General features: G+C 41.6%; 2 protein-coding genes across 7 annotated transcripts in view; one reads left to right on the top strand and one right to left on the bottom strand.

Moving 5' to 3' along the window:
* LOC119658037 (calmodulin-A-like) overlaps positions 1-16,595 on the bottom strand; it is a 498,102-nt gene that overhangs the window by 108,621 nt on the left and 372,886 nt on the right. The window lies entirely within an intron of this gene.
* On the top strand, positions 3,280-9,633 carry LOC119658038 (troponin C-like). Its single transcript, XM_038065279.1, has 5 exons — positions 3,280-3,421; positions 3,903-3,921; positions 3,989-4,129; positions 9,084-9,332; positions 9,398-9,633. The coding sequence occupies exons 1-5, from the start codon at positions 3,419-3,421 to the stop codon at positions 9,424-9,426; spliced, it is 441 nt and encodes a 146-aa protein (XP_037921207.1). The 5' UTR covers positions 3,280-3,418; the 3' UTR covers positions 9,427-9,633.

Genomic DNA, 16,595 nt, shown 5'->3' with positions numbered 1-16,595 from the left:
GTGACTACTTCACTACCAGAAAGGCAAATCCACTGAGACAGCATATTATGAGCTAACGGCAAAATTTAAGAAGGCGATGTCCCATAAAGAATAGCCTTCGATGTCCGTGAGTCCGCCTACATGGACATCGAAGGCGCCTTTAATTATGTCACTTCCGCGGCGATTTGCAACACGACAAGACAGCGTGGAATCGACCCTCTGTTAATCAGTTGGATCCTTTACATGCTAGAGTGGAGAAAGTGGTCGACTAAAAGCCTATTGAGACAGGATGTCTTAAGTGCCGTCCATAGGAAAAGTTTCTCCCTCCTCTGCTATGGCTCCTAGAAGACAGAAAGATCTTCGCGCAAGCATTTGCGAATGATCTAGCCGTAATAATTTTCGGCAAGCACAATATGTGACTGCTTAAATATAACACTGCATGCAATTCACAGTTGGTGCCTCCATGGTGAATACATGGAAGACTGGACTAGTTGTTATCACTATGTAGGAAAGTTAGGTGGGGCAGCTACAGGTACCCACCTTTAGTTTAGTTTAGTTAACTGGGGGGAGCCGCAACTCTGAGCACTCAGGCCATTATTAGGCCCATTGTACTATCTCCGTAAGTTGCCTATTCAATGGCTTCTCGCCTACGGTGTTCGCAGGCTTTAGCGAATCTGAGAACATTCTCAAGAGGCAGAGAGTGTGTAGATTCTTTATTGAAGAAAACCTTGCCAAGGTGTCTTCGTCTGAGATCTGAGGATGCCGGGCAGCTGCATAAAAAGTGCAGGGCTGTCCCCTCCTCCTCCTCACATTGGCCGCACACAGCCGAAACCACTACCCCAATCTTTTCCAGTACCCACCTTAGTAAGGGCGGAAATATAGCCAAAGAGCGTCAAATATTTACGAGTACATTTCGACTTCAAGTTAACGTAAAAGAACCATATCCAGGAACGACGAAATCTATGACTGATGCCACGACCGTCTGATTGTGGATAAAATCCGGTTCAACAAGTTGCGGTGGGCGGCTCACCTAATCTGTATGGATGAGGATGATCCAACCCGAAAAGTCTATAAGGACAATATCTATGGTAGAAAAAGAAGACGAAGTAGACCTTGCCTTAGATGGAGCGATGGCGTAGGTCAGGATGCCAGACAACTTTTAGGGATATCGAATTGGTGGACCTCGGCGCAAAACTTGGATCGCTGGAGTTCTTTATTAAGACAGGCCTAGACCGGATACCGGTTCTTGCGCCGTTGATGATGATGATGAGTATTGGGGCGTGGAAAGGCGACCATGCGTCCATCTGGAAATTATATCGTTCCCAAATTCGGTTTCGAAAAACACATACTCCGTCATAATTACCAAAAGAGAAGAATGGTGGAAGAGCCGAGTGGAGAAATTTGAACTTATGCGAGCAGGTGAAAATCCTTGTGAAGTAACCCCGGGGACATGAAAACCCTAGTAGGGCTTTTAGTGGGAAACTGCTCCTTAAATGACGATATGAACAAAATTGGAGCGTGGTCTCGGCATATGCGGCCAATGTGAGGAGGAAGGGGAGACGACTCGGCACTTCGTATGCAGCTGCTCGGCTTCCTCGGACCTCAGGCGAAAATACCATGGTAAGGTTTTCGATAACGAAGAGAGAATATGTCTTTGGATAATGTCCTCAGATTTGCGAAAGTCTGTGAACGCCATAGGCGAGTGGTCGTTGAATAGGTTATCTCCGGGAATAGTTCAATGGGCCTAACAAAGATCTGAGTGCTTGGAGCTGCGGCTACCTAACTAAACTAAGTGACTGCAGTGGATCACAGTTGTTAATTCGACTGATAGTTGCTACCACCGGTGTTCTCCGTGGCGGAGTAGGCTTGGATTAGGTCGAAAAAAAATTGTAAAAAAAATGAATTTTGACATTTCAATTAAGAAAACAGTTAATCAAAAAGTTGTGTAGTTTCTCGTCAACTTTATGTAATTTATGAAATTAAATAAAGTGTTTATGATTAGCTGCCCTCTGCGGTTTTAACCCATAAACAGCAAGTCTGGAAGCCTTTATAAAAGGGATAGAAGCGTGCTACGATCGAAGGTATATTTATCGTTACCAAGCAGTACTCCAGAGGAAACGGTTTGACGAATCGCTTTGCATTGAAGACTTGCGGAAAGCTTAAGATTTTCCTCGAAAACTTCGTGTAGTATCCCCATAAAGTCAATATTCAGACGTATTGAAAGAATATTCCAGCCTACTAGCTATACACAAATGAACTCGTCGGCTAAATATATTATCGCATGTGAAATATACAAATCCTTTCATACCTGGAGTACCGAGCTTCCGATTTCTGACTTGTTATATTCCCCAAGGAAATTTTCAAGGGCGCATCGTCGCCAAGAAGTTGGAATAGTCAGGGCTGGGTGTACCAGCCGCTACGCCACTTCTCTGAGGCCGCTTAGCTGAGCCCGGAATTCATAGATGGATCAGTTTTCGCTCGGAGCGATGCTGTTTACTATTACCGGTTCAATGCAGGTCACTCAGCCACGTTCCCGATGAGGCTGGAGCCGGATCCATTTCATCCAGTCAGTGCTGGCAGAGGACTGTCGACGACTCTGGCGACTCCCGACATGTCTCGATGTGCAGCGGCCATTCACGGTTCGCTCTTTGCCGAGAAACTTTGTCAAGACTACTACTACCTAGGGCGCAAATATAATGCCAACAGACCGGTTAGAAATACTTGGTACTTGGGTATGTGGACGATACCATGTTTTGAGCGGTCCATTAAGGATCGTTTATGGTCCATGAGGGACCTATAGCGGAGGTATATATGATAGTTCAACAGAAAGACCCAGTTGTCGATTACTTGAGAGCACTAGTGAGGAGGGTGGGAGCAGGAATTTATGGCGGTGTCTTTTTGTGGTAACTACCTGTATATTTAACCAATGGAGCTATTCAATTTCCCTGACATATTTTCTTGTCACATATTTTCTGCATTCAATGTTCCTTCAAAGTTTACAATCAAATGAATTTTTCACATTTTATTATGACTTCTTCTATTTTCTTTCTTTCCATAAGCATTGATCTCACACGAAGAGCCTATCATTTACAATATCATCCGACAATTTTTTTTCGGTTAATTTTAAAAATACCACACATTTTCCTAGTTCCAATACCAGCGAAATGATCCGTGCCGCGCTCAACGTGGTCCCAAGAGCAACAGAGCGCGGCCGAGAAAATAAACAAATTAAGTAAAGTGACGAAAAATTCTCAATTTTGTTTCTTTTTTGATAAGTTTTTTATTTGTCGAAATCCACTGGAAAATTATTAAATCATGTATAAAGTGAGAGCGAGACTCATCTGGACCATGTCTCAATGGTCTCGTACTCTCTTCGAATGGGAATGGTTATTCAGTTCCCGTCCATTGGACCAGAAGCATCCCCTTCAGAATTTTCACAATGGTTGGTATTTAATTGCTGGATCAAAGGATTTTCCCTATTGTTTTTTTTTGTGCAAGTTGGATCTATTATATTTTGTGTTAGAAATAAAGTGCATTGTCGGGAATGTTGGTGTTTTTAAAATAAGGTTTCGCCGTAGTAAAAGGGATATAAAGGCTATGTTCAAACATAATTAAGGATTTCGAGGCGCGAACAGGATTCCTCTCTAAACTCCTGCTTCGGAATTTTTGTGAAAGAGCCTTTGACTTGTGTGGAATACAAGCTTTGTGGAATAACATCATGTCCAAGTGCGGTTTAATACAGAAGTGATATTAGATGACATCGTGGCTGCGGGAATAGTTCTTTCATTTTCCAGATGCATTAAAATATTAAAAAAAAATGATTTTCCTCAAAAAATTAATGAAGTATTGTTAATTTTTTGTTTATCTTTTCTGAGAATCCCAAAAATGATTTCAACTAATAAGTTCCTTTTCTTTCTTTGCAGTCTGACGAACAAGAAGCGGGTATGTATCAACTTTCCTTTCTCAAACCTTGTCCTCAGTTTTACTTATATCTCCTTTTCCTTTACAGTCCTCCTTAAGGCTTTTCAAATGTTTGATCCCCGTAAATCGGGATTCATTGAAAAGGATAGGGTTCGGACAATCTTGACCACTCTTGATTTCCGCTACGACGATGCCGAATTGGGAAAATTGTTGGAAGGTGAAGACGAAGGTAAGGATCAAGTTTAATCAAATCATTCATAGGGTAAAAATGTTTTTTTGGAATCCCATCTGTATCTGTAATAAATAGTATCTAGTAGTATATAATATGATTGTGGTGTGCTACTCCAAGAGTGATATTCAAAGTTTCAAGACGAAAATGCTAAGTGATCGTGAAAGAATGACTATAATACAAAGTGCAAAGATTGACCTCATATTTCGTCCTTAAATGCTAGCACCCAATTTTCGCTGCTTAGTATGGGCTTTTCATTTTATACATTTCAAAGATGGATGGGAACGCGGTCTAACTAATTTCAGAATCTATAGAGTCTGTGAAAAGTTTAATGCTAGTACAGAGTGGGAATGTTATTCGCGAGTGAGGAGGGATCAGGAAAAGACTGATATGGGGAAGTTTTTCGTCTTGACTTTAATTTGATTGCTACACGGTGGATCATAATCAATTTGAAAATTCTAATTTAATTCCTCACGAAGTTCACTGCACGTGGAAAAGCGGCAGGAGAATGGCCATGTACTCATTCATCGCAAGAGGTGCGCTCCTGATGAAGCCCTGAATTGGGCTCTAAATTCAAATAATTTCGACCTTCAGGGGATGCCTTATATTTCATCGAATCCACCACCACATGACGAAAATTGATGGCCCGAAAGTATTCCAAGCGCTCCCGTCTCGAGTTCCTTCTAATCGGCTTAAAGTTGATTGCTAATTCAAAATAGATTTTCGAAATCGATTGCAATGCAATGGAGAAAACCATTCGACCGCCTACAACATGCGGAGCGACGAAATTGAGCGTTTATATTAGTGTTGATATTATAATTCGGCACAATTCGTTTTTCTCTTATTAACATTGTGTGAAAAACGATTAGAAAGGGGATGGCAATGGTGGGAAGGTATGTGATTCAGCTGAATTTTTATTAATACTTCCATCCATGCGGTGGATTTCGTTTTTGGATACCTGCAGAAAGCAAGGCGGAAGATGTTCTGCCGGGAGATAAGTTGGTGGAACTATTTTCAAACGTTTGCGAAAATAGAATTATTATGATTTTGAGTTATGCTTTCTTGAGAGAAAGGGAAATCGTCTTGGAAGTTTCCGCTTGCCTTGAGTGAATTGAAATGTGGATACTTGCGAAGACGCTATCAATATTTGGTGACTGCCTATGTTGCTGGTAGGGTTTGAGTGCGATTAATTTCCTTAAGAGTCCTCTGATCCGTTACATTGAGTTACATTTTTTTTCCAATGGTATGCTGTAAGTTTCCAAATTAGAATGAAGTTAAGAGGGGGCAGAAGATAGTTTTTGACCTTCAATCTGCATATTCTAGCCAAAGGGGCTTTAACTAATTCTTTAGTTGATATTTAGATGTTTCTAGTTCAGAAATCTAGCTGACCAGGTTGATTACATCAAACTGTTAAATCGATTTGAGATGCGTTTTTGTTTGCTGCTATTGACTAGTTTTTTTCGATAAAGGTCATCGCTATCTCTTAATTAGTTCTGTAGTTAGGGGTGGTAGAAGGACCTTTCTGTAGACGCGAAAAACTAAATTAGGAGAAGATTTATGGCCATTGCCATTCAACAAGTTTTGTAAGGAGAGAACCAAACGTCAGTCTAAAGGCACAAGGAAAGGCGGGTATGGGGTATACCGATCGCCAAGCTCTGGACGTTTTTCTTATTATATATCGTATATACTTACGCGCCATCGTTCGCGGTTACCTAAAATGCGCTTCAGCTTCTCCCACTATTTCCTGAGACGGCGGCACTCCTTCTCAATTGTTGTGCACCAAGTGCCTTTGGGGCGACCCACTCATCGTCCATCTTGGGACAGTAGATTTCATAGCATGGCATTACCAGCAACGCAGTTGTCGCCCCTCTTTAATATGTGACCTATCCAATGCCATTTCCGCTTTCCGATCATATTGGATACACGAGCCAGGCCTGACCACCGAAGAAGTTCTTTGTTTGTAATTGTATCAGGCCAGCGTACCCGGATGATACGCCGCAGACAGGTGTTGACGAAGGTTTGGAACTTTTAGGTAACAGTGGTAGCCACTTTCAATATGCTACTCCAATATTACTATATAGACAGAAAAACGCTAGCACAGAACAACCTCAACTTGAACTTATTGTTGAAAACAGATGTAACGCGTGCCGGGCAACATCCAGTGCATTGCAACGCCCCAGAAAACAACGCTTTCTTGATATACAAATTGATTGACACTTTCGATGCAAATTGGGAAAGTGCGATGACTCATCAGACAGAGAATATTGATTTCGTTGTTTAGCTTAAGTCCAACTCTAGTTGCCTCTCTTTTCAAATCGGTAAGAGGACAAATAAATATCATCAGTGCAGTCGAGATGTTTGAGGCAAGGTGTCATAATTCATTGAAGTCCTTCACATCCTCCGGACAAGGCAGCATAAAGAACATCCCCGATAATAAAAAGAAATAATATCGGTGACGAGGTGCAACTTTGGCGGACTCCGCTTTGGATCCTCTTACATTTTACCTAGGTGCAGCACGGGACGTTTTTTCACTATTATATGTCGCTCTAATAATAGCCATTCGTTTTTTAGGGAATGCCCCTCCTGCGTGACGCACGCCAGTACACTCCCTGATCATACTAACGAAAGTTTTCTTTGATGAACAGCAAATGAAGCAAAGAACTAAACTCCACGCACTATTCTAAAATGATCCGTAGAGTGTTGACATGGTCAATACAGGAGGATACGGAGCGGAAAACTGCCTACTCTCTGTCGATCAAGCTTTCGAGATGTTCTTGGATGCGTTCTAACAATATTTTAGCTGTTATCTTTGTGACCGAGGGAGCATGGAGATACCCCTCTAATTGCCACACTTAGAACGGGTGCTTTTCCTTGGAATTTTAACAATCATCCCCTTCTTCTATTTCAAGAAGTAGTATATCTGAAGTAATTGTAAGTTCCGCGGTAACTAGCTCTTCGTTTGAAAGCATTAATACCCGAAATGATTTCTTTTCTGCTTGGAGGAACAGTCCGTATTTTCTTGTTAATTAGAATAGCCCCTTCATCCACAAGACGAGGAATTCCACCGGATGTGATATAGTTACGCGCCGTTGTGAAGTATTCTTTCCACCTTTTGAAGCCTTCAACCCTTTCCGCTCATTGATCCACTCCCAAGATTCTACAGAAGCGGTCAGTAGGGCTTTCAACCCTTTCCGCTCATTGATCCAATCCTAAGTGCGTAGCACTCGAGAAAAAAGCAATTTTGATGGCAACCCAATAATCATCGATATTCTCAGGGGGGTTACCGAATCTATCTGCCGTCCGATCAGCAAGTTAGTTCTCCCATGGTAGGGCGACAGTTGCATCATACTAGCGGTCGATATTGAAATTTGGAGGTTGCAGCTCTACACTGCTGATCGCGAAGTGGTCAGTCTAATTGCTCGTACTTGCATTGCAATTGACTTTATGTGCAATGCTATGCGTTCGAATAATGTGCCACCAATGATCAAGCGGTTGAAGTTATAGAAATCTACAAACCTCCCACTATTGTCGTTGCGATCGCCAAGACAGTGTTTCCCCATGATATGCCCGAACAAGTTGTTGTCAGAGACCAGCTCGACATTTAAATCACCCATGACGATCGCAATCTCACATTTAGGAAGCCTCCCCGTCGTCACTAACGAGAAGATGGAAAAACTTTGAGTGTATTTTTAAGAGTCGACCCCCAAGGTAATTGGTCGAACTGATTCTTCTGCCGCTGATTTAGGTGGCTCACCGCAGTTCGGCCTTACACAATCCAGCTTAAACAATCTATTTCTTATCACCAGCCAATGTAAGGGACATATATAGGATAGTGGGGCACTACATACCAACAGTTAAGTTTCTTTCAGCTCATTACAAACCAGGCTAAATTTGCTTGCGAATCCGAGCCCTTTTAAACAGTCATCGACGTTAATTGACCAATGTTTGGCGCTTCTGCAATCTCTTCTGTCATCTAACGCGGGGTAGACCGACAAGTATCTCCATTTCGTCATCGTCAACTTTCATTCCTTAGAGAGGAGGTTGACATCGACCACCAGGACGGGATTGCGAAAACGAGCGCTGGAACTGGTTTTGTTAAATCATCGTTGCCCCAAACTTTATGCAACTGTCCATAATGCAAAATGCAAACGCAATGCAAATTGGAGCATGTAGGTATCCATACATGCAAAAGGGGGGTGTAATTTTTCTTTCATCGAATATAGTCACGTTGGGTGTCAAATGAAGGGTCTCGGTCAGTACTTGCCGATGCCGGTCTTGGTTTTGACATTTGTGGGAAACGGAGTTGAAAATGATAATTCTTTAACGGACCCTCCGAAATACCCTCCATACCGATATCTCTTTAAATAAAGTTAATAATGGTATATTACTACAATTTTTAGTAATTGGCTGGAAAACCCTCTTTAAGTTCATACCGGTATCACGAAATGTACGCTACAATAAAGAGCATAACTCTGCCAATTTAGTGGAAGTCGCAGTGTTACTAACAAAGTTTCAACAGGTCAAATTTGCCGCTTCTGTGCAAATTCAAGACCTGGAATGTCAATATCACGCGAAAATGGTTCTTTCCACATAATATATGCATATATTACGTGCTACGTACTAATGGGAGAAACGCACATTTAAATGTCTTTACAAAAGAAATAGATAAAACCTTTCATACCTAAAGCGTCCAGTTTGGATTATTTGATTCGATTATCCAAATGGAAACCTTTATAAGTTTCCGCTTGAATTAGTTTGATTAGTCTACAATTGGGGAAATACCATAATGGTGTGGAGAAGTTAAATCGATTTAGATAGAAATCTAGATTAGTACAGAATCAATCGCAAATTAGTCACAACCAGTTAACTGTATCATCCATCTTTGTGCATTAGCTAGTTTCACAAAAATTCGAATATGCAAACATCTTTAAAATAAACAAATTTATCGTTTCAGGAACTGGACAAATCAACTTTGACTCTTTTCGTCGTATTGCCCAACATTATCAAGAGGAGGATGACGCTGCCATGGAACAAGAGTTGAAAGAAGCCTTCAGATTATACGACAAGGCTGGTAATGGTTACATCCCTGTTGCATCACTTAGGGAAATCCTACAGGCTCTAGATGACAAACTAAATAACGATCAGTTGGATGAAATGATTGCTGAAATTGATACTGACGGGTCAGGAACTGTAGATTTCGACGGTAATTTTGAAATACCTCTGTTTCCGCTCCATAGTGTACTGAAATTATTTTCTTCCACTTTCTAGAATTCATGGAAATGATGACTGGTGATTAAATTTGCGGGGATCTCATTACTTTATTTAAATATTTTTATATAGATCAAATAAAACAAAAGGAAAAAAGAACTCCTAGTTAAATACTGCGAAACCATTCAGACGTACAGTACCTTATAAAGTCAATCTCTTGATCAGAAAAAAGAACATTTTATTGCGATATTTCACGCAAGAGATCTTTGAAAACACAACAATGTTAACCAAATAAAAGAAAGTACTATTTTTTACTGGAATTTTGTTTTCCTTTTAAGAAATAAGCTCACCCCCATTTTCTATCTAATCTGACAATATTACCAGCGAGGCAATCGAAAATACTAGCTAGTTCCAGACATTGTGGGGCCTAGAAAGGATATTGAGTCTCGGATTGGATAGGAAACATAATGAAGATCGTAATGGTATGGGTACATAGACTGATCATTTGAAACTTGTTCAAAACAAGTTGAGAAATACAATATATGTATGGATAAGATCAATATTTCAGCGATTCAGGAAACGAAACTGTTAGACAACGAGGTTTGTAAACTTCGAGCAAGGGTCGGAAATGATCGGGCCTATTTTGAAACCTGTGTATGCCAGAATTCCAGTGACCTAACTAGCGGTATTCCCATGTACAATCTCATTTTATTGACAAATTTCCGTTATTGCCCATTTCGGGCCTTGGCCTTCAGGATGTCCTCCCTTCAACTAGTCCCATCTATCGATCGTCCTCCAACTTCCAAAGGTGTTTGTCAATAGAATCTGTCCAAGGCTTTTGGGGTTTTCCAATTGGTCTTCGTTCCTCTCCTTTACATACGAATACCCTTTTAGGTATCCGAGTGTCGTCCATACATTGAACGTATCCAGCCCGTAGTAATTCCCGAAGTTTTATCATTTTGGAGATCTGAGGATCGTCAAATATTTGGTTCAACTTATAATTGTAGGGGATTCGTCATTGGTTGTCTTCTCTTTAGCTCCTTTGTTTATGTGAAAGATCGCGCCATGATGTCTATATTGAATACATATCCGACCATTTGGCGGACTAGAGACGGATGCCTTTTGCATAAACAGGCAACTTTTGTATAACCTACTCCAGCGTCAGATTGAACAGTAGAGGTTCCAGCCAACCAACTTGCTTTAACCTGATGTTTGTCCAAATGCATCTATCAGGCTATTTTTGATTTTGACCTCCGCTGTTGAATAGGACATTGGCTTTCTGATAAGGCTTACCAGCTTTGCATGAATTCCCAACTGAAGCATTGCTTTGCAGGGTACATTTTGGTCGATACTATCATATGCCTTAAAGTCAACGAATATTGATGGATGTCGTTGTCTAATTCCCAGCATTTTTCTAATGATTGTTTGACCGTATTGGCTTCTCAATTGTCGATCTTCTAATCCGAAAACTTTTGTGGTATTCCCCAATCATCCCATCAGCGTACAGTCTAACTCTTTTGTTTGGTATTAAGCAGTTAGGTGACTCTACAATGTTCGAACTTCAGCTTGTCACCTATTCAGAATGGGACATATCACCCTTTTCGACTAGTTCTCTGGAATCTGGTCGTGGTTCCAAATGGACAGAACAAGTTATGGATAATTTGATGAGAGAGAATTATTTAATCAGGTTATTGAGGAAGGTAGAACACCATCTGACTGGCAAGAAAGTACTACAGTTCTAATATGGAAAAAGAAAGAATTCCAGCAGAATGTTCAAATTACCGTCCGATCCGGTTACTTTCCCATACCATGAACATTTTTGAACGCATTTTCCCCTTGGTATAGTCACCAGCGTGAGCCATATCCACGCGCCATCGTTTGCAGGTCGTTGAAATACGCTTCAGGTTCCTTAAAACTTCCTGAGATGTTTGCACTCTTCCAATACGGTACTGCGCTAAATGCTCTTTGGGCGACCCCCTTGTCTGCCTTCTTGGGAGATCAGACCAGCGTACTCCGTGGCAGACAAGGCATGGAGTTTCCGAATGGCAGTGGCGATCACTTTCTATGTGCTACTCTCAGGTACCTTGGTGTTAAGATTACTGCATTTCCAGATATTAGGCAAGGCAGGGAAAGCAGATTTAGTGCCGTTAATGCATCAGACAACATTCAGTTCGGTGCTACCATCAGCACAAACCCCGCTTCCCGGATATACAAGTGATGATCGACGCATTCGATTCTCTGTCCATTAATGAAGATAGGGTGAGAGAAATCCAGAGCAATTTGACCAAAATCAATGACCCGGAGAGAAAGCAAATGGATGTCATCAGCATAGTCGAGGTGTTTGTGGAAACATGCTATAGTCCATTGAACTCCCCTGCATTCTCCGGATACAACCCTGCGGAAACTGGCGAACGTAATATGCAAAGGAACGTAAGCGACCATCCCTTTCAAGGCAGAAGTCAGCGCTTCTGTTGTTACGCACATTCAGGAGACATCTCCTAAATCTACTGCTGATCGCAAAGTGCTGAATCTGATTGCTCGTCCGGTGTCAATCACTTGAAGCTCAACTGATCTTATGAGAAGCTCTGTGATCGAACAGTGTACCACCACGGTCGTGGCGGTGGGTTTTGCAGAAATAGACAAACCTCGTACTTTTATCATTACGGTTACCAAGATCGCGCTTGCCCATCACATTTCTGAGCAAGGTATTGTCAGAGCCCACCTTGGCATTAAGATCACCCATCACAATGTCACTTTTAGAAGCTGTCTCCCGAACTGCTGCTGAAACTACTTGTATAAACCATCCTTCTCTATTATATAGAAGTCGGCAGTCAGCAAGAAACCACCCGCAGGTCAAAAGAAATTTCTCACAACTTCAAGTAACCAAAGCGGATTAATTATGTAGGGGTGAAAAGCTCATATTTCTTCCAGATACTTATGTAAGATGCACTGGCTTAGTGTTTGATCTTTATCGATTCCGGTAAAAAAAGTGAATTGGTTGCATAGGGACAAAAAACTCATGGTTTCTCTACATATTACCACAATGGTTGTCCCAGGTAAGTGGTGGCCATTTAATCGACTTCTGCGGTTATTTCGAAGAACAGTTTTCCACCCTCGAGAAGGGGCGTGGTTTAATTAGTAATATTGAACTCATGGTAAAGTTTGACTTGTCATCGCCACCCTCCGAGAGGAAGGAGATAAAGAGGGCACTCCGAAGGGGTAAAGTTTGACTTGTCATCGCCACCCTCCGAGAGGAAGGAGATAAAGAGGGCACTCCGAAGGAAGGAGAAAATACTGTGGTGGCCGTGGCTTTGCGGCAGGAGCGCCTCTTTCGCCTCTTTCTGAACTGCTCAAATAATGCATTTCATAATGTGCAATTATCCTAATGTTCGCCGCAGATTGCACATTATTGAATGCATTCGGGCAAATTTATCTTGACAGAGGGCAATGATTTACCGCATTCGCAGGTGCAGGTGCATGTTGCCGTAACATGAACTCAATAGAGCTCAAGGCGAACGTAGCGGCATGGGGAGCGGTTCTTGGTAAAATAGCTGCACTGGCGGGTGAGATTGAGGAGAAAGTTTTGGTTTGGAGCGAGGGTAGCTGTGAAGACGGGAGGTGACGTTCGAAGAATTTTCGACGGAGTATCTGGTGAAACGGATCTTTTCCGACGTATAGAGACCCAGGAGCGTAAAAGGATACGTTGGAGCAGAGGAGTTGCGGATTGTTTTAAAGGCGCCGATGGAGTTGCTGTGAAAGCAGGCGTGCCATGTAAACCTGGAAGGACTCGATGTGATTGGTTTAACACCAATGCTGGTATCGTTCGCGATTTGACTTTTGCCATTGCGGACAATTGTCCAAAGGCTCCAAATCGTGATTATTACAAATCCTGTGAACTCGTGCGTATCAATTGCCGCATATAATAATAATAATAATAATAATCGTTGGCGCAACAATCCATGTTGGATCAGGGCCTTGAAGCGTGTTAGAGCACTTCATTCAAGACCGTAACGGTACACTAGGAGGCAATGTGGTCAGCATTGCGCTCGCCCGAGATTATTACCCTGATTTAACTCAGGTACTCATTCACAGCTGAGTCAACTGGTATCCGACGTCAAATCACGATACAAATTCCACTGCCACCAGCGAGATTTGAACCGCGACCTTCCGTACGACAGCCTTGCGCTCTAACCACTCAGCTATCCGGACACTTACCGCATAAGTTCCAAAATCCAAAGGAGAGTACTATCCCCGTCGTCTCTTCGATGTTTCAATTTTGATATTGTCTTTGCTCGAAAATTCATTTCGGATTCATGTAAAGTTGATGTGAATACTGTTGATATTCCGATGATCGGTGGATATTCTGGGGTTACAATTATTCCAGTGATATCACAACGCAAACCAAAAGTGTTGTTTTCACAGCCCGATTTTAAGAAAATTCCAGTGCGCAGCCATAGAAGCAACCGCGAATTCTGGAAGGTTTTTTTTTCTTTCTTTTTTGAAAAGGAAAATGAAGTAGTAAATTATATAATTCTGAAATTCATATTGTAACGTTTTAAATATTTTTTTTTATTCATTAAAAGAATCATCAATATCATATTTACACACCATGCTGACCTCGGACCTCGGACCTCGGACACGTGTAAGTGTTAATTTTTCTTTTGATTGAAGTTCATTTCTTTTTCTTTTATTTTTCTTTTGATTTCATTTTTTTTTTTGTTTTCATTTGTATATATTATTACTTTTTTCAATTTTTTTTTGTTTTTTTCTGTTGGATTGAGCAATATATAATGAATTTTGAATAATTTTTATTGATTTGAGGCCTTCCTCACTCTCTCTTCCTCCTTGACTCACCAAAAGCCTTTATTGGGACATCCTCTAAAATAATGGCCCTAATGTCAAAGATGGGGGGAACCTCAGGGGCCGCACCTCAATAAATATCTGAGGCAGAAGAAACTATGATCGGGATTGTGATCCGTCGTGGATCTTCCTTCTCGATCGCGGTATTTGGGCCCAGAGACTTACGGCTCCACGCGCGGTTGAGCCGTTTCTTTTTATTTTCCAGTGTTAGCTCGTCTTCATATTCCTTCGTTTGTTGTCTATTTTGAAATCCGGCGTGGACCCACGCATCGTTATAGACACGTTAATTTTATAATAACGACACGTGAAGGATCAAAGCGCTCAAAGGAGCTCCCCACATTCCCGAGCCTGCCTAGCACAGAGGCGTGCAAGAATGTGTCGACCTAGCACTTTGATGGAGCTTCAGTCTTTACGGGCGGACCTTCACGGTCAATTTCGCCAACTTTTTAGGTTTTTGGGATAGCTCTTTCCTCTAGGTGGTTTTCGGCCACTTAGGATGATCGTTTGATCCTCCTATTCCACATAAGTTCATGACAATACTTGCTAACATCGTCGAAGAATGGTGGCCCGTTGAGAGGTTATGGCGCCCCAAAAGGGACTATTTTCGTAATATTAATAACCTCACTGATGGGGCAATGATCGTCGCGACGTGTAAGAGAGTTTACAGAGGGGGGGGGGTCTACCCGTGCCCCTCCAACCGCCTCACTTGCGTGGGTGCGTCTTGCACCCACGCGATGATAATTGCCGCACAAAGCAAATAGTCTCTCTTTCGGGGACCTTCATTTTTTAAAAAGAAGCAACGGTTATGAGTTTTTAGCGGGGGTGGAATGGCGGGAATTTTGTATTCCTTCCCCTTCACCTCCTCCTCTTCCGGTGGCGGGTACGGTAAATCAAACTTGACCATGATAATACCATAATATTCCCCATTTCGGTTCCCCCTCTTACGTATTCACTTTTCCAGGGATAGGACGAGATTTTGAAGATCAACTCAATAAATCGAACACGGCAGCTGTCAGCCAGTAGGGCTGCTGAAATATCTGAAGAACAAGACTTGCGACTGGAAACTAAGCTAATCACAACCTCTATTTCAAGAACGGCTGAAATATGAGAAAAACGAGATGAAAAATTTAACCACCTGTGAGTAAACCTTTAGTTTCAAGAGATGTCGAAACACCTCAACAACCACCGACTGGGTCTTATGACACTTCTAAGTCATATGACTGGACTACTTAAGCATTCAAACACGGAAATAAAATGAATGCTTTCAAATGGCATCGTTTGGAGCGGTGAATATAATAAAATATGGTGATTTCATACCTACATTCGAAGTGAACACACAAATGTCGTCAGTTTAGTTCATTTCTTCCCGTGCTTGAAGAAAATTCGTTCCTTTTGCAAATATAAGCACAACGAAGTCTGCCAGGGTCAACTAGTAATAATATCAGTTGACAAAGGGAGTTACTGTTTGAAATGTACAAATCTTGAAATTTATATACAAGAAAAGAAAAAGTCGTGAATATGCACCTAAGATTTAGGCCTCAGAATATAACATACCGGACATACCGGTTTTGCGCCACCAGTTTTGCGGTCCACCAATTCCATATCCCTGAAAGCCGTCTGGCGTCCTGGCCTGCGCCATTGCTCCATCTGAGGCTAGGTCAGCCGCGTTGCCCTTATAGCTTTTCTTGCTGGGTCGTCCTTGCCCATACCAATTAAGTGACCCGCCCACAGCAATCTATTGAGCCGGATTTTATCCACAACTAGACGGTCGTGGTATCGCTCATTTTGTCGTTATATAGGCCACGAAATTCCGTGAATTACATATTCTAATCAGCTAAACTTTATAGTGGCCACTGAGGTTAAGCGCTGTTGGGAATGACCAATACTTAGTCGGGAGACCGGCTGAAAGTTTTATTTTCTGCCCATCTTTTTTCTTCTTTTTCTAGTTTATCATGAAGTAGATGCATACCGTATGATACGATGCTGAAAGTTTTGAATTTTAAGCTACAATTTTAAAAACAAAGTCCCTTACATAAGGAGTATCGGAAACCTCTCATTCCTCAAGCGCCCAGGTTCCGATTTTTTGACTTGCTTGATCATCGTATGTGTTAAATATTTTATATCCTGCAAATGATAGCGTCTTGTATTTATAACTTCGCAAATGTGGTTGCGCCTCTATGAAATCCTGTTATTATCCAAAGAGTATCCTTTGTTTGTGAACTTTATACAAGGCCAGGTGACCCCAAACTCGACTGAAGAAAGAAAGGTCCCATAAATTATTTTTCTGAAGTAGCCAGCTCCAGTCCATCCATTCGCTGTTTAAATTGAATTAAATTCCCACTATAAAGTATGGTTCCATGAAAGGAATGAAAGCTTTATGATTTAATTTTTTTCGTCG

This window comes from Hermetia illucens, chromosome 5 (assembly GCF_905115235.1).
Source record: "Hermetia illucens chromosome 5, iHerIll2.2.curated.20191125, whole genome shotgun sequence".
NCBI classification, from domain to species: Eukaryota; Metazoa; Arthropoda; class Insecta; order Diptera; family Stratiomyidae; genus Hermetia; species Hermetia illucens.
The sequence above is the reverse complement of the archived record's forward strand: the minus strand, read 5'-3'. Positions and strand labels throughout refer to the sequence as shown.

What these genes read in the sequence shown, in the direction of transcription:
- LOC119658038 (XM_038065279.1), top strand. An exon ending in GTTGGAAGGTGAAGACGAAG is followed by an intron (nt 4,130 to 9,083) that starts GTAAGGATCAAG and finishes TTATCGTTTCAG; the next exon opens with GAACTGGACAAATCAACTTT. An exon ending in AGGAACTGTAGATTTCGACG is followed by an intron (nt 9,333 to 9,397) that starts GTAATTTTGAAA and finishes TCCACTTTCTAG; the next exon opens with AATTCATGGAAATGATGACT.